This window comes from Symphalangus syndactylus, chromosome 20 (genome assembly GCF_028878055.3).
Source record: "Symphalangus syndactylus isolate Jambi chromosome 20, NHGRI_mSymSyn1-v2.1_pri, whole genome shotgun sequence".
Lineage (NCBI taxonomy): Eukaryota > Metazoa > Chordata > Mammalia > Primates > Hylobatidae > Symphalangus > Symphalangus syndactylus.
This window is the reverse complement of record NC_072442.2, coordinates 38,152,437-38,169,778: the sequence shown is the minus strand read 5'-3', so window position 1 is coordinate 38,169,778 and position 17,342 is coordinate 38,152,437. Positions and strand designations below refer to the sequence as shown.

At 56.9% G+C, this 17,342-nt stretch overlaps 1 protein-coding gene across 7 annotated transcripts; it reads right to left on the bottom strand.

Annotated features, from left to right (window-relative positions):
- Positions 1-1,381: 1,381 nt before the first annotated feature.
- On the bottom strand, positions 1,382-15,907 carry OSBPL7 (oxysterol binding protein like 7). 7 transcript variants are annotated; one of them, XM_055257299.2, is made up of 24 exons: positions 15,747-15,904; positions 15,478-15,607; positions 14,285-14,446; positions 14,052-14,177; positions 13,811-13,864; positions 13,068-13,181; positions 12,588-12,698; positions 12,351-12,468; positions 11,316-11,419; positions 10,841-10,933; positions 10,624-10,756; positions 10,450-10,544; positions 10,167-10,262; positions 9,274-9,540; positions 8,585-8,678; positions 7,653-7,900; positions 7,332-7,469; positions 4,778-4,841; positions 4,600-4,678; positions 3,348-3,492; positions 3,090-3,234; positions 2,878-3,004; positions 2,552-2,674; positions 1,382-2,413 (listed from the first exon to the last, which is right to left on the bottom strand). In XM_055257299.2, the coding sequence occupies exons 3-24, from the start codon at positions 14,357-14,359 to the stop codon at positions 2,305-2,307; spliced, it is 2,658 nt and encodes an 885-aa protein (XP_055113274.1). In that variant the 5' UTR covers positions 14,360-14,446; positions 15,478-15,607; positions 15,747-15,904; the 3' UTR covers positions 1,382-2,304. The 7 variants fall into 7 exon arrangements, 6 of the variants coding, with proteins under 6 accessions (XP_055113274.1, XP_063484350.1, XP_063484352.1 ...); XM_063628280.1 differs by having other exon boundaries at positions 15,478-15,582; XM_063628282.1 differs by having other exon boundaries at positions 9,274-9,411; positions 15,478-15,582; positions 15,747-15,903.
- Between the last annotated feature and the right edge of the window lie 1,435 nt (positions 15,908-17,342).

Sequence of the window (17,342 nt, the reverse complement as noted above, 5' to 3'; positions counted from 1 at the left end):
TCTACCACAGAGGCCAGAAGCAATGTGGGGGCTGGACGTGGTGGCTCACACCTGTAGTCCCAGTACTCTGGGAGGCCGAGGCAGGTTGATCACTTGAGGCTAGGAGTTCGAGACCAGCCTGGCCAACATGGCGAAACATATGAAAAATGCAACTGACAAACCAACCAACCAACTCAGTGACAACAAAACAGGTCTACCCTGGAGTCATACTCTAATTTTTTCTATTTTCCTCCCTTTCTGATCCTTTATCCCACTTTCTTTTTCTTCCTCTTCCTTCTCCTTTGTCAAATAGAGAATTGAGTTATTATCATTGATCCATACAAAGTCCCTCTCTCATTTATTTTCTTTAATTCCCACCCCCCATTTCTATTCCCCGTCTTCCCATGTGCAACCTTCCTAATATGTTTGATATGCATCTTTATGTTTGTATGTACTTTTAGAAAATGTTTATTGTTTTGTGTGCAAAAAAAAAAATTAAAAAAAAAAAAGAAACCTCGTCTCTACTAAAAATACAAAATTAGCCGAGCGTGGTGGCACATGCCTGTAATCCCAGCTGCTCAGGAGCTGAGGCGGGAGGATTGCTTGGACCCGGGAGGCATAGTTGCGGTGAGCTGAGATCGCGCCATTGCACTCCAGCCTGGACAACAAGAGTGAAACTCTGTCTCAAAAAAAAAAAAAGAAGAAGAAATACCGCCCAGGAGGCCACTGCAATAGTCCAGGCAAGCGTTGATGAGGGCCCAGCCTAGCCAGTGCAATGGAGAGAAGGGGCCAGTGCAGAGAGACACCTGGGGTAGAAGTGACAGGGCATCAAGCGGGAGGGAAGATGGCCTCTGGGCTTTTGGCTCGGGTTGGTGGTGGCTGTATTCAATTCCTGAGGTTGCTGTAACAATGCACCACATATTGGGTGACTTAAAACAACAGAAATGTATTCTCTCATAGCTGAGACCGGGTGTGAGCAGGGTTGGCTCCTTCTTGAGGCTCAGTGGGAGAATCTCTCTCAGCCTCTCTCCAAGCTTCGGGCGGTTGCCAGCAGCCTTGGCACTTTTGGCTTTCAGATGCATCGCTCCCATCTCTGCCTACATCTCCACGTGGTTGACTCCCGTGTGTCTGTTTCACACACTTGTCTTCCCTTGCGTACGTCTGTGTGCCCAAATTTCACTCTACTTATAAGGAGACCAGTCACTGGAGTAGAGCCACCCAAATCCAATGCGACCTCATTTTAGCTTGTCTCTGCAAAGACACTATTTGCAACTAAGGTCACATGCACATGCCTGGGGGCTAGAAACATTTCTTGGGGACACAATTCATTTTACCCATGACAGTGGCAGAGGGCTTTCCACTGACCTTGAGCCCACATGTTTTTCAATGAATGGTCACAGGCCAAAGTCTGGGACATTCTTTATTGGAGCTTGGAATGTCATAGCAATTCGCCCTCATCAGAGGCAGACTGTGAGAAAGAGCAGCGATGTGGTGGACCCCCAGCACGGGGAAGGCCGGGCTACATGAGGGAGCCCTGCTCGCCTGCAAGCAGGGCACAGGCGCACACGCACACACTCTCCTACATGAACTTACACTCACACCTGCGCACTCGCTGCCGGTAGGTCGGAGGCCAGGTGCCTTGGGCTGCTCCCCTCCTCATGGAGAGGCCTCCTCCACTCTGGGGGATCCGCTGAGCTGAGACGGGAGGGAACCACTTGAGGATCAGGGACGAAGGAGCTGGAAGCTGCAGGCATTTTGCAGTCAGGGAGAAGGGATCCAGGACAGGAGGGATGGCCAGGGGCCAACGAAAGGGAGCTGGAGAAGGCCCTGCAGGGCCAGGGAAGGGGAAGAAGACGCTGGAGATGGGCAGGGGAAGGGGAGGGAGAACAGATCATCTCTCCTTCACTCACTGCAACCTCACCGCCGGGGACAGAGCCCTGGGCACAGAAAGCCTGGGGAGCGTCAAGGGGTCCCTTGTGTCCTAGGAAGGCACTGAAATGGGGAACAGATCCTGGGAGCCGGAGTCTCCCCCAAGTACCCCAAAGGGGACAGGAAGGGGAATGGTGAAGCGGGAAGGGTCTTACATGCTGGTTGTCTGGGGCAAGGAGACTGGGAAGCACAGATTCTGCTTCTCACCCCAAACGGTGGGGTGGAGGCTGGGCTGAGATGTAGACCCTCTGGCCAGCAGAGGGGAGGGAGGGCCAGGGCTGCCCCTTTGGTCTCAAGGGCAGTGAGGCGGGGAGCCTGGCCTCACCCATGTGTCCGTGGTAGGGGGTGGAGGCAGGAGGAGTGAGGAACCAGAGCCTCCTGCCCCCGGGGCCAGGGCTACCAGAGCACGGCCCCATCCATGTTCCCATAGCCTGGCTCGGCCCGCAGCCTCCAGTAGGTATTGTTGGTCACCCACCACTCCTTCCCGCTGCTATCTGTCTGCCGCCTGGTGGGAGAAGGCGGTGGCAGTGAGGGGTGAACATCTAGAAGGCAGGCTAGGGCCCTAAGGTGCTGCCTCCCACACCTGCCCCGCTCCAAGCAGGGCTCATGGGGAGACCCAGGGTGGAGGGCGAGGCCGAGGCACCTGAAGAAGCGAGCCTGGTGTACGATGTTGTTTTCCTCCATGACTTTGCGCCTGTCTCGCTGCAGCTGCTCGATCCTTCTCTTCTGGGCCTCAGCAGCCTGTATGTTCCCCTCCTCCAGGTACCTGAGGATCCAGATCAAACTCAGGGGAACTGCCCATCTGCAGGGGCCCCCAAACCCAAGGCCTCTGTCCCTGCCCAGCTCTGTCCTCTAGACAAGCCTCATTTCTCTGAGGCCACTCAGTGAAGGAAGGACAAAGCCCCAGCTCTGTACTCTGTGGAGGGAGTGAACTAGATGGTTCTAGGCCGGCACCCATCCGGCACTGACCTCTGGTCTGGCCGGAGCCTCGTGTCGGTGGAAGGCAGCGACCGTTTCAGCTCTGCTGTCAGCTCATTCAGCTCCAAGGCAAACTGGGTGAAGCCGAAGTTTCGCTCATGGTCGGGGGGCATTGAGTCTGGGGGAAGGCAAGGGGCTGGGGCAGGTGCACCATGCCTGAGCTGCTCCAGCCTCACCCAGCCCTCTGTGACCCCTCCACTTACTGGGCTTCCAGATGCACTGGCCACCTGGCGTGGGTCCCCGGTACAGCCCCTCGTGCCACTTCCCAAAAAGTCGGTGGAGGACACGGCCACTCCGACTGAGCACAGCGCCCTGCACCTCGTGGACATTGGAACTCCAGTACTTGGCCTGGGGTGGGGAAGGCAGGGTTTAGGGAGGTGCCCCCTCCCCCTTAGCCCGGGTGACCTCCAGAGACTGAGGCTGCTGGGGGTGGATGGGCAGGGTCAAGGTGGCACACACACCTTGCAGAAGGTGATCTTGCAGTGGCAGGAGCTGTCCTGTGTGTTTCGGATGAGCACCTCCCCATAGTGCTCGATCCAGCGCTGACCGCTCAGGACATTGTGAATGCAGGACGTCACCTTGTTCCACTCAAAGTGGTCCCCAAACCTGAGAGAGACAAGGTATGGAAGGGCAGCTGGCTGGCCCCAGGGAACAAATGAGTCAGGAGCCTCCTGTCTTGCTGGAGCAGGTCACGTGGGTCTGTGACAGGAACCCTGGGGTCCCAGCTCCGGTTCTGCAGTGAAGGATGACTTATAATCACAAGGCAGAGTGGCCTTCACAGAACGTATTCAAGGAACACATCTCCACTCATCTACAAAGCCCCTGAGTGCCTGAGCAACGGGGATGAAAATACACAAAGCGTCCTGCCCTTGGGCACCAGGAACCGTGTGTACATTCACATCCATTATCCTGCTTAATCCTCACCTCTTTTAGGTATCACTTCTTACTGTCATGTCACACGCAAGCAGGCTCAAGGCTCTGAAGTGTCAAGTGTTTTTGCTGCTTGTATCACTATTTTTGTTTGTTTGTTTGTTTTTGTTTTTTTTTGAGACGGAGTCTTGCTCTGTTGCCCAGGCAGGCTGGAGTGCAGTGCAGTGGTGCAATCTGAGCTCACCGCTACCTCCGCCTCCCAGGTTGAAGCAATTCTCCTGCCTCAGCTTCCCCAGCAGCTGGGACTACAGGCTGGTGCTAATTTGCATCACTATTGAGTGGCAGAACTCAGGGCTTCTGACTCCAAAATCCAGGATCTCTACCACAACACCCAGACCACTCTCAATACCCTTTTTCTTTCTGGCTTCAGTCCCCTGACTGTAAAATTAGCTAGATGAGAGTTTTTCAAATTTTGTCTGTGACCCCTGAGTCCTGAGATCAATTTAGGTTTCTGTGTGCGTGTATGTGTACACGTTGGCTTGAAGTCTCAAAGGCATTTCTGACTGTGAGACTGTGAGTCATGGTCAAAAAAGTGTGAAAACCGCTGAGTCAGATGACCTCGATGGGCCCTTCCAGCTCTACTACGTTCCAAGGCTTTTCATCTTTCTCTATTGGCAACTGCCGTAAATACAGGTGTAAAACCTACAGACACTGACCCCACTACAAGCAGTTTCAGGCCAGACCTTCCTATCCCGTCCTTATCCTGTCCCTAAGGCCACGCCCCCTCCAGCCTGAAGGATTGCCTGTGGCTTGGCCTGGCTGCTAAGAGTCTAAGAATCCCACCTGGGCAGGCTGACGTTGACTGTTCCCACAGGCACAATCTCCAGGGATTTGCCCCAGAACTTGTTCTTCCACTTCATATCTGGAATTGGATTAGGGGAAGGAGAGAGAACAACAGAGATAAGGCCAGAGGGTGTTCCCTTTGCCCAGGGCCACCCCGGCCCTGCCCTCTACTCCTCACCTTGCCAGAAGGCGAAGTTCTCAGACTCTGCATGGCAGGCCGAGATAGGGGGGTGGTGCGAGACCTTGGTGAGCAAAGAAGTTATCTTGAGGCTATCCCCGAGCACCATTAGGGCACCCCAAAGTCCCTTATTCCCACCCCTAGTTCCCCTAAGTACCACAAGACTAGCTGGTTCCAGGTCTCTTGTCTATCACCCTTGGCCACCTCCCAAACCCATCCTCCTCTCTTCTTCCCATGAGGCCCCTATGTTCTCCCTTCTCACTCACTCTTCCTCAGGAGCTCCCCTGGCTGGCCCTGTCTATGGCGAACCCCTGCTCAAGACTGAAAAGTTCCCTGCAACAGTGATGGGGGGGCCTCCACCCCATGCCCTGCCTGAAACCCAGCCCTCGCTGACGACCCTCTTCCCTACCATCTCCCCCCACCGCACCCCAAAGCTGATCATCACCCTGTAACCACCTGACAGGTGGGAACCCCATCCCCTGCCTGAAATGCAGCCCCTGCTGACGACCCTCTTCCCCGCCATCTCCCCACCACCGCCCCCCAAAGCTGATCATCGCCCTGCAAACTCGACCCCACACCCTTGGAAACACTTGGCCTTGTCCCCACTTGGAATGGCTCCACATCTGGAGCCTTCAATTCCAACAACCCACAGCCTGCCTGCCTTGCCTCTCTCTCCGCCTGTCGCCCACAGCTCCAGCCAAGACGTCCAGGTCCCTGACTGCACTGCCCTCCCATGGTCTGCCAGCCCCCTCCTGCCCTTCACAGCACTCTCACCTAACACCCTCAGCCACCTCCCCCACTTGCCAGAAATGCCAGCGCCGGCCTCTTCTGTGCACCCCTGGTTCTGACTCTGTTGCCAAAACACAGACATGACCCACACTAAGAAACTGCTGAACCTACAATGTCCCGTATCTGGGGCCTTGACATCCCTCACCAGTCCTCCTCTGAGGACCTAGGCATGAGCCAGGCCCTTCAAACCTCATTTGCCTCCCACAGTCTGTGACAGAACAGAAGTGGGTCAGGGGGGCGATTCCTTCTGCTTTGGCTGCAGTCAGCCTGCTCCCACTGATGCCCCCCAGGCTCCTCCCTCCTCCTCCTTCTGCACCTTCAGTTTTTCCCTCTTTATTTCTCTTTCTCTGAATATAAAGATTTTCTGTTTCTTCCACCTTAAAAAATAGCAAACGTTTCTTTTCTAGACACACACATCTTTCTTCACATATGCGTAAAACATTTCTGGGAGGAATCCCAAAAGCTGGTAGCAGTAGTCCCTTCGGAGTGTTGGGATGAGAGGGAGGCTTATTTTCTGTCGTATGCACGAGTGTACTGTGTCAATCTTCACCATGTTTCCAAAAACACTTCAAATCCAAACAAACAAACACACAAACTGCCTCGACCTTTACCCCCTACCAACTGCCACTTCTCTCTCCTCTGTCCCTTATGATAAAATTTTTGGAAAATAGTCTGCCTTTTTCTCTATTTTTTATAAAACCTACACTCTACACCCTCTGTAATCCAGTCTCTGTCCCCATCCTGTCTCGGAAACCTTCCTCACGCAGGAAGCCGATGACACCCCCCAGGACCCAGGGACCCGCGCTCCCTCCTGCCCTCCTCCCTAGACACTGCGAGCAGTCCTCCCGAGGGCAGTCCTCCCTTGATGTCCTCCTCCCTCTAAGCTGGCCACTCCTCGACCTGTTAGTGCCACCTGCTGCTCTTGGAGGAGCTCCAGGCCAGCGACTCCAGAGCCTCCTGGCCGTCTCCTGTGGAAGTCGAGCCCACATAGACAGTGCTCCCACACACACCTCACTAACTGGCGCCACCATGCACCCACTAAAGACCCCAGACCAGGCCGCCCAGACTTCTTCCTCTCAACAAAAACCTCCCCATTACCTACACGGGAGGGTACCCTGCTGAGCACCAGGCCCCGTCGGGGCAGCACATAAACAGCTCTTGAACCAAACACACTGCAGCCTAAGTGCAGGGACTCATTAGCTCTACAGAGATGACGAGGTGGACCCTGTCAGCCTCCGCCAACCAGGCACACGCCACCTGGGTGTGCTTTGCACACTGCGATTCTGAGCAGCCACTCCACTGCCTCAAATCCTCCATGGTGCCAATGCCTTCAGGATTTAAAAACACACATACAGAAGCCCAAGGCCTCTTTCCCTTCACTGGCAGGCTCCTCAGCGTCTGGCCCGCCTTGTCTTCCAGCCCCATCTCTAACCTTCCCAAGCCTGCTCCATGCATTCCTCTACACCATCTAGAAGGAACATCCCATTCTCCCCAGCCCCTGTACTCCCAGCTCTCTCCAATTCACCCTTCAGTTCATCCTAGCCCAAGATTGCCCCCTAGAGCATGGGCCCCCAGGTGGAACTCCTGGGATCCAATGGCTGGACCTCAGAACGTGGGCCAGGAAGCACCGCAGGGCCCGGCACAGAGCCAACTGCCCACACTCCTCTCCCAGGCCCTGGTCCCTCTGCCCCAGCTCTGGTCCCAAAGCCCAGGTCCCTCCTTGCCCCGGACACCCAAGGCCAGCCCTCTTCTCCCAAGGCCACACCTGCTCACTGATGAAGCGGAAGCCTCGGTCAGGCCGCTCACACTCGTAGGTCTCCCCCAGGACGGGGTTGAAGGGCTTGCAGCCGGCTCGGTGGTATGTGGAGGAGTAGGCCGAGACAGCAAAGGCTGCAATGTACACCTGTGGGGGGCAAGGCAGGTGCAGGGTACTGAGGACGGGGCCGCCACCCCAAGCAAGCAAAGTATGGGACCTTGGGGTGGAACTTCAGCAGTAAGGAACAGCCCAGCCAGGATTTTCTGGGAGAAAAGGTCCCAGGGAGAAGGAAGCAGCCTTGGGCTGGGCATGAGGACAGGAAGCAGGTACCATGCGCTCGCAGGGGTCGGTGATGCGGCTGGCCTGGTCCAGGAGGCTGCTGTACTCCAGCTCCTCGCAGAGCCGCTGCAGAGTGTTGAGCGGCTCATTGAGCTGCACAGGCATCGACACCTTGGACAGGTCTTTGCCGATGTTGTTGCGCAGAATGTTCCACAGGCTCACGTCAGCCCCGGGCCCGCTGGCCGCCGGCAGGCAGCGACGGCGGGGTGGCCCCATGGATCTCCCTGGAACACACCCCCCTGGGGCCGCCCTGCCATGTCACTCTCCATCTGGGCAACAGGCATCCCAGACATGGCAAGCCCACAGCCCAGTCCAGGGCCCAGCTGCCCCCAAGCCCCTGGGACACTCGCCCCTGAGCCCTTGTCTCGACTCACAGCAGGGCAGGGTGACTGGGGCTGTAACTGCTGACGAGTTCCCAGGGACCGAGTTGGCTGGCAGGGGTGGGAGCCATGCAAAGGGGCAGACAGTTCCCACTGCCAGAAACCCTGCACCCCAGGAGCCCCTCCCGAGTCCTCACCCTTGCCTTTTGTTCCCTTTATAAACACAGAAACAGAGGTCAGAGTGCAGATTATCCAGCCCATTTTATGGATGAGGAAATAGGCTCTCAGAAGTAAAATGACAGGTCCAGAGCCACACTGCTAACAAGCAGCAAAGTAGGATCTCTTGCCTCCCTCCCAGGCCCTAGGCAAGCCTGCTGCAACAGAGGCAGCCCCAAGGCCGGAGCCTGGCCCACCCCGGCAAAGCTGCTCCTGGAACATTTCCCAGTTCATGACCTGGCCTTCCCTAGCTCCTGCAGTCAGCATCCAAAGCCACTAGCCCATCAGTCACCACAAGGGATAGCCTTTGCGTGGGCCTGAGCCATGGACAAACCCTGTTTTTCCACCCGCCTCCCACCCCTTCCTGCCTGCCCACCCAGCTGGCACCTTTCTGACAGCGCTCAGCTCCCCTGAGGTCCAGCATCTCCTCAGACAGGCTGGTGGTGACTTCACTGGTACATGACTCCTCCTCCTCTGAGGCCTGGGCCAGGACAGATGACAGGCCGGGCAGACTAGGCCTCCCCCGGGCAGCTGGGCAGTGCCCAGGGCCTGGCAAGAATCTGCCCAGCTAGCCCTTTGTTGGGAAGGGGAAGAGAATGTATTGGGGGGGCTCTGAGCCCTAAGACATTGCCCCGGGATGCCTGGCATCACAGAATGTGCCCAGCCACCTTGGGAAGGGGAGGGCCGGGCCCTGCGGCTGGTGGGAGAAAGCTCAGGGACTTGGTGGGACACAGAAGGAAGGGAAGTTGGGGATTACTGAGGTTCAGGGTCTGAGAAGAGGGGATCAAGGGTGTGCTGAAGCTGAGACAGGGTCACAGGAAGATGACTGGGGTTGCAGCTGTGGCAGTAGTTTCAGGAGAACCCAATGGGGATAAAAATGTCACACTCCTCTAGGAGAAGAGTCCCTAGCAGAGATTTCTGAGCAGGGCCACACAAACCCAGCTGATCTGGACATAGTCCCAGAGATAGCAGCTGAGGTGGTGAGAAGGGGCTGAGGAATCTATGGTCTCTGTGGATCCCACCCTTCTGTTCCCAAGGTCCCCCCCGCCTCACTGCCAGCTTCCCTCCTCCCTCACCTCATTCTCAGAAGAGCTGGCGGAGAGGAGAACCTCACAGGCATCGAAGAACTCCGTGTGGGAATCAGCAAGGGACAGGATGCTGGTCTGCGACAGCTGGGGGGTGAGCTCGCGCCCCTTCATGTACAGAGCTTCTTGCTGTGGGAGCAGCCAGATGGATGTCAGGCTCCGGGGCCAAGCCGAGGGGATCAAGCAGGGCACCCGCTTGCCTGACAGTTCCATTGAGAGGGAGGCATAACCGGGCACTTTTGCTGAGTCAGACACCTTCTGAGCAGAAGAGGCAGAGGGGAGTGAGAGGGGGACAAAGGCATAGTAAAATGAGCCCTGGCCTGGGAGTGAGGGGACACAATCTCCATTATAACTGTTTACACTTCCTGGCACTGACCCTGAGCCCCACTCCAAGCCCTCTGTGTGCACTAACCCACTCAATCCTGACACCTACCCTGTGAGGTAGGTGCAATTGTCACCCCCACTTTGCAGATTAGGATGCTGAGGCTGAGGATCACAAAGTCGGCAGGCAGGAGAGCCAGATTTGAACCCGTGGAACGCAGCCCCAGAGTCTGTGCTCAGAACCCGAGTCTCAGTTCAGCCCATCTGTAATTACAGGAGCCTGAGCCCACCCATTAGATCCTTTGAGCCTCAGTTTTGTTATGTTGAGGGTGAGAATCACTGCATCAGAGGACTCTGAATTAAAAGTAAAAGTACCCTGCATGTTGTTACATAACGATCGAGATGGGGCTGCTGCTGACCTTATGGGAAAGCCAATGGAGCCAGGATTTTGGGGGCTGTCTTTGGGACTAAAAACAAACTTCACCCACTGCCCTGGGCCTTGGCTCTCGCTGGGAGAGAAGGCACAGGAGAATCGGCCCCCTCAACCCACCCTGGCTCCGCACCTCCTCAGGGTTGAGGGAGCTGAAAGAGTCCGCTGTGGTGTCGGAGGAGGTGGACAGTGAGTGGAGGCGCCTCTGGCCAGTGGAGGCCTCAGAGAGCTGCAGGGAGAGGGTGAGGGACACAGTGTCACAGGAGGATGAGGTCCTCCCCACCTTGCCACACCTCTGCAGAGACTTCCTCTGCCAACTCCCCACCCTGACCCAGATTTGCTATCGGACCCCAGGCTGGCAGTCCCCAGCTTGAAGCCCTCTCCCCCCACCAGCCACCCTGTCCCCCAGGCCTCACCCCCATCCTTGACAACTCTGAGCCCTGGTGCATGTCCCTCAGTCGGTCCCGTTCCGTGGTGAGGGCAGCCAGGACGCTGCTGAGGGAGCTGTGCACTACAAGGGGTGGGGCAGACCATCAGAGTCCTCGCTCACTCCTGTCTGCTCCCCAGCAGCCCCCTCAGCATGCACTTACCCTTCTGGGCCAGGGCCCAGAAGCTTCGCTGCAGGTGGGCATAGTCTGTGGGTGGCAGCCCACGGGTGCCCGAGGAGTCCCGAGACTCCAGGTAGCGAGACAGGTTGGGAACAGAGCCGTGGAGACGACCAACCTGTAGGTGAAGGGGAAGGGCTGAAGGGGCCGGCCGCCTTAGAGCATCCTGCCCCAGCTACGTGAGGTGCACGCCCCACCTCACCCGTCCAATAGTGTCATCCTTGGCAAAGCTCTGGGTGCACCACATGCGGCTGGTCCGTTTCCCCTTCTTGGGTCTTTCGGTTGTCACTGAGGCCTAGCAAGTCAAGGCGGGGGCAATTTTACTCACAGGGTGGGGAAAAGGGGCAGCAACCATCACAGCCTGGGAGAAGTAGACGGCCTCCTGCCCATGGAGGAGGGCGCAGATTACCCAGCACAGAGGATGCGGCCGCTCAGGCAAGGCGACAGAGACAACTGACATCCCAGTGGAAGATGACAGCCACCCTGGCAGAGGCGTGGGCATGGAGGAACAGAGACAACCTTGACACAGTTTGGACATGGGGCAGGGGTGGGGAGGAAACCAGGCGATGCGTGGCTCTCCAGGAAACTGCAGCGATGTGGGAGGAATAGGACTCATCCTGGGGAAGTGATGGGATCGGGGGCCTGAGCAGGACCCTGTGTGTCCCCCTGGATCTTACCTGGTGTGTGGGGATAACAGGGGCTGAGGGGATTCGGTGCAGGGACTCCAGGCTCTGGAGGAGCCTGTGTAGTTCCTGGAGCTTCCCCTGACACTCAGAGAGCTCTGTGGGGAGAAAGAACAAGGATATCTCTCTCTCTCTCTTTTTTTTTTTTTTTTTGAGACGGAGTTTTGCTCTTGTTGCCCAGGCTAGAGTGGAATGGCGTGATCTCGGCTCACTGCAACCTCTGCCTCCTGGGTTCAAGTGATTCTCCTGCTTCAGCCTCCCGAGTAGCTGGGATTACAGGCGCGCACCACCACGCCTGGCTAATTTTTTGTATTTTTAGTAGAGATGGGGTTTCACTATGTTGGTCAGGCTGGCCTCGAACTCCTGACCTCAGGTGATCTGCCCACCTAGGTTTCCAAAAGTGCTGGGATTACAGGCATAAGCCACCAAACCCAGCCTCAAGGACATGACTCTCCCAACACTGACTTCATGGAGATCCCGATACTGCTCCCTGTTCCCTGCTCAAGAGCTCGGGTCCCTACCCCTGTTGGTGTGGTGCTCCCTGGTTTCCTGAGACTGCCTGAAGCCTAATTTCTGCCCTGTCTCTAGACCACGCCTCACCTCTGCTGCCTTTGAGCAGACTGGGGATGTGCTCACCCTCTCTCTGTCTCTCTCTACTTGGTTTACACTTCTCCCTCCAGGCCAACTTCACAGACCCTACTGCAGGAACCCTTTCCTAGAGCACACCCCTTCCCGGGCGCTACTCCTCAGGCCCCTGCCCTGTGTGGGCATTCAGTATCTGCTTTGTCACTCCTGTCCTTGCATCCACGTCTGTCTATGTGCCCAGACAGACTCTTACTCCTCTGTAAGACTGGGACTCCCCTAGACAGGACCCAAGTAGACTGGATCTCCTTGGAGGCAGAGGCTGTCTCATTAAATTGGGGCTCCCTGAGGCGGGGATGGAGGTAACATTTTCCCCTCCTGCTAATGCTATCTAGACCTGCCAGCTTGGGCCCTACCCTTGGAGGTGCTGTGCCTAGGACCCCTCACCATGAGAGCAGCGGTCCAGCCCATCACTGTCCCTCAGCCAGGAAGACACTTTCTCCCGCGGTCCAAGCCCAGGTAGGGCTGAGGCAGTAGCTGCTGTTGGAAGCTGGGCACCAGGAACCTGTGGGGTGAGCCCAGGGTCAGGAAGGATGATGCCCACCTCCCTGGGTCTCACAGTTCCCCATAGCCCCCACCCCTGAATTGCCACATTACCTGCCCCCACCCCAGGGTCCACCTTACCTTCCAGTGAGCCGTACTGGGCAGTGAGCCACGGGGCATGTCCAGGCGGTGGGCTAGGCGGTGGGCACGCAGCTGTGCCACCCAGCTCTGGAATAGGTCCTGGGATTTGATCTGCAGAAGTGATGGAGAGGGGGAGGGCTATCTGAAGAGAGGGACCACTTTCCAGGAGCAAGAAGTCAGGGCTCTGGTCCCCATACAAGCAGGGTCTCTTCTTACAGAGCCTGGTTTGTGCAAGGCTCACTTGCAGGGAGACAGAGCGTAAGGTGCCCAGGTGTCTGAGCCCTTAGCTCTGTGCCTGTCCGTACAACAACCAAGAAGTGCAGGTTTGCCCTTGGCTGTTTTTACAGGATGAAAACTTACTTCTTGTCAAACTCAGAGACAGACCCTGAGTTCCAAAGACCCTCAGCCCCTGCCCCTGTGTGTTCCAATGCCTCTGCCAGGCTGGGGGCCAACACAGGTCCTGCCTCCCAGGGATGTCACCTTGAGGTGGTAGATGTTGTCTTCAGTGTCAAGGTCAATGCGCTGGGCCTTTTTGTTGATGGACATGACCGACAGCCGGACATCGATGGAGCCATGGAGCTTCCCCTTGGTGATCTGGGGTTGAAGCGTTGGTAGGGGGACAGGGGACCTGTTTTAGGCTCCCAGAGCCATACAGCCACCATCTCCCTGATGCCATTCTAGGCTCAAGGGCCAGGTGGCAGGTTCACCCTCATGTCCAAGTCACACTATCAGTAGAGACTTGTCAATCATCCTCCCATGTGCAGAACGCTCCCCTACGTCAAGTCACATCTTGAGCTCTAAGAAGTCACAGATCAAGAAAAACTATTCCCACCCTCAAGGGTCTGCAGGGCTGTGGAAGGCAACACCCTCCCAGAGAGATCCTGGGTACCTAGGCCTTCAGTTCCTTGTTCCCAGCCTGAGAACGGGACCAGGATGAGGGTGGTAAAGCCCCCATTTCTTGGGCACTTGTTTTGCCTTGTCCAGAGAGGCTTGTGTGTATGACCTCCCTTACCATGACAGCTCTGCACCTGAGGGATGGTGCTGTCCCGTTAGAGATGAGGAAGCTATGGCCCAGGGATGTAACTCGCCCCAGATCACACATTCAGCAAGTGGTGGACCTGGGATTCATACCCTGCCCTGGTCGATTCCAGATACCCCGTGCCTTCCCAGGGCATGCTGGGGCCAGACTCCTCCCACAACCCCAAGCCACTGCCCGGACTCACGTCTTGTCGGGTTGTTGCATAATGAAGGATCCCGTCCTCGAGCACAAAGTATCTCTGTGATGTTGCCCAGGAGTGACAGGACCCGGGAGGCCAAGAGGTAGGGCATGAGGGAGAAGGCAACCACACAAATTAGCTTTTCTTTTCCTTCTCATCATGCAAACACCATTGGACTGCCCAGCAGCTGCCCCCCATTCCCACCCCGCCCCCATGTCTGGCCCCTCCCTTTGCCTGCCCACCCTACCTTGTGCCAGCCTTTCAGAGGCCACTTCCTCTTCTTGAGCAGGTGACCTTCCTGCCTCTCAGGCATGACACCCTCTGTCCCCAGCCTGCCCCGAGGCTCCTCCACCACCTCCCACAGCTCAGAGGCCTGCAGTCCAAGACAGAGGGAGGGAAGCACTGGTGAGACGTCTGCCTTGGCCCCTCCCGGTCCGGTTCAAGCTTGGCCCACCCACCACCGCTTTCCCACTCTCTGACCTGCTGAGCACTGCTGGGCTTTGAGGACTGAGCGCTCTCAGGCAGGAAGGGCGGGTCCCTCTCTTGGAAGTCCATGGAGAAGGGAGAGGCCACTCCCTGCTGGGGACATAGAGCAGGGAGCAGGGTGGAAGGGGAAGGATGTCACCTGCTCCTGACGGGGTCCTTGAAGCAAGAGAAAGACCTCCTTAATGCAAACTCTGCTATCACCTTCCCCACCTCCAGCCCCTCCCACACCCTCTGAGATAAGGGCTCTCCAACATACCCTCTGCTCACCTGCCATGCCTCTCCCAAGTCTGCCCCTCTGTCCCGACCCCACCCATTTTCACCTGATATGGACGCTGCCCTGAGAGTGAACTAGCACACAGCAGACGGGCAGGTGCCCAGGGAAAACCACAAGACATATGCCCAGCCCCGCCTTGGGCACATACTCTGAGGCCCCAGGAAACATTCAGTGCTTTCTTTAGAGGCTTCCCTGGGAGTGCTCAGAGGTGAAGCAAGGGAGTGACAGAAGAGGCTCCAGGAAGAGGCAGAGGTTCAGAGACTGGACAAGCGAGACCTCCTCAATCCAGCTGCCTCTGCCTTCGGGACCCCTCCACCCTGCCACCGTAGCTCAGAGACTTCTCTGCGATGATCCCCTTGCAGAAAACTCCCCAGCCTCCCACCAATTAGTCTCCATATTCTCTAGTGCTTGGAGAAACTGAGGCCTGAGATAGCCCCAATTTTCCCATGTCTCCTCCCACCAAACATGCCCCTAGGATGCCCTCTTTGGACCCTCAGTGCCCCCTAAAGCCTCACCATCCCCTGTCTACCCTCCCAGTCCTTGGGGCTCTGAGAAGTGCCACCCACCCAGAGAGGGCAGGACACTGGGCTAACGGAGATGCTTCATGAGAGAAGAGGGGGCCCAGGACATGCCCAGTCTGCACAGGTCCTGCAGCAGTGCCCACAGGCACCCTTGGCACTGGCCCTGGCCATCCTGGCTCCACCGGGAGATCAATAATGCATGAGGCTCTGCGTGTGTGAGACGGGGGAGGGGACTGGAGGGGCGAGGCTGGTTTGAGGTGGCGGAAGCAGCCCAGATCTTCTAATGGAGCTAGCAAGCACCTGAGGAACTGAGGCCCAGAGGGGACAGGGATGTGGCAGGAACGGGTGCCCAGGAGGTTGGGGCAGAGGGACCGTTGCTGCAAGAGGCTGACCTGGGAGGAAACTCCTGCGTTCAGCCATTGAAAGTTCTCAAACTCTTCCGGTGTTCAGGTATCTCTGTGCCCTTCTCCCGGCCCTGTGGGGATCCTGGCCCCTCACTGCTTGTGGGCGGAGGGGGAGGCTCTATCAGTAGGAAGGTGAGGGGTCTAGGCGAGCCAGGTGGGTGCCCCCTCTCCACCTCCATTCAGGAGCAGACCCACCAGCTTCAGGTGGGAGGAAGCTCTTCTCAGGAATGTCAGCTGCTGCCACGCAGCCCCCTTACCCCAGGGTCCATGGACGCCAGTGCTCCTTGGCCCTCACGCCGCTCTGCCTCTGAGTCACCGTCTCCGAGTCACCGGCTCCCTCCTCACCACGCTGAGCAGTGGCAGCAGCTGCTGCAGGAACCAGGAAGGAAGGAGACGTCGGAGCCTCCCCTCTAGCCGGATCTCCCCACCTCCCTCTCCCCTGTCCCCTCCTCCCACCAAGCTCCGGGCAGCCGCTCAGCTCTGCCCCCCTGCTCCCCGGAGGACTCAGGGCTGAGCAGACTGCCCTAGCATCGATGTGGCTTGGGAGTGGGGGCACAGTCCCCACTGGGCATGGTTCCAGATAGATGAGAGGACTGGGGAACTGCTGGCTGTACGCCAGTGGTAAAGGATTTATTCAGACTAGCATGGCAGTGACCCTGTTAGTGCCCAAGGCCAATTCCTAATTAACCCCCGCCCTCCGCCTCTCATTTTACATCTGAAAATAGACTGCAAAATTTGGAGCCAGCAAAAGTATCAGGTTGATGGTGGAGGGACAGATGCCCCCTCTGGGACCATAAGAGAGTGCCAAGAGCACAGTCAGCAGGGGCAGTCAAGCCAGGAGAGGGACAGCCAGCAGTCCCCACACTGAGGCCCTTCACTGGGGTGATGCCCCACTAGGTCAGACCCCATGGAGATCTGAAAGTGCCTGTGCGTACAATGACACCCCACAGCCTGCAGTCTCTGATCAGGAGCAGGCCTGGGGCAGTCACAGCTGCTGTTAAAAGGGCTGCAATGCTGGTCCCCTCCCTTCCCTTTACCCTTCTGCTGGAGTACTGTGCCCAGCCGCTCAATTCTAATGAAAAATCGGCTCTTAACAAAGATCTAAAATTCATTCAAATGAATGTGGCACAGACCTACAGTTTCAAGTGCAGCTAAGTTTTCTGGAAAGAAGTAGTCTTTTCTGGAAAGAATTAGGTGGGGCCTCAGGTGAAGGGTGTGATTCAACTTTCTTCTGACCCCAAAAGTGACATAGGCCACTTATCCCTTCTACTTCATCCCCACCGAACTTGATTTACGTTTCAGGGTCTCGCGTATCTCTTGGGGACACCCACTGTCTTGCCTTTATTCAGAGCCTCAGCACCGCTCCAGCCACCCCAGGAGGAGGGTGTTGTTAGCACCTGGCAGGGTTCTGGGAGGGACAGGAGCACTGGGCAGCACTGACCAGACAAGCTCTGGCATCCAGGAGCCTCAAGGGCCTTTTAAGCCACTTCCCAGTGATTGAACATCCCTGGGCATACAGCACAGGGCGAGGCACTGTGGGAAGCTGGTCCTCGGCCAGGCCACAAAAAAGCTGCTGCAGATCATCCCTGCAGGGGGACATCCACTGCAGACAGTGCCTGTCCAAGACTAAGGAAGCGGTGGCATTACTTCAAGTCCGAGAAGGAATGTTGAACAGCCACCTTCCCCGGGTCACCCCTGCATCCGCCCAGAATGTGCTCCAATCAAGGATGATGGTGGACTCTGAGTTAAGCATCCCATCTCCCTTATTAGGAATTTCTGGTTCACGAAGACTTGCATGAGGCCTCCTACCCTAGAGCTCTCAGAATTCTCCATTAATAGAGAATCCTAGTTTT

What these genes read in the sequence shown, in the direction of transcription:
- OSBPL7 (XM_055257296.2), bottom strand. An exon ending in CTGTTATCCCCACACACCAG is followed by an intron (nt 10,934 to 11,315) that starts GTAAGATCCAGG and finishes TTGACTTGCTAG; the next exon opens with GCCTCAGTGACAACCGAAAG. An exon ending in GTCAACGTCAGCCTGCCCAG is followed by an intron (nt 3,493 to 4,599) that starts GTGGGATTCTTA and finishes TGTCTCTCTCAG; the next exon opens with GTTTGGGGACCACTTTGAGT.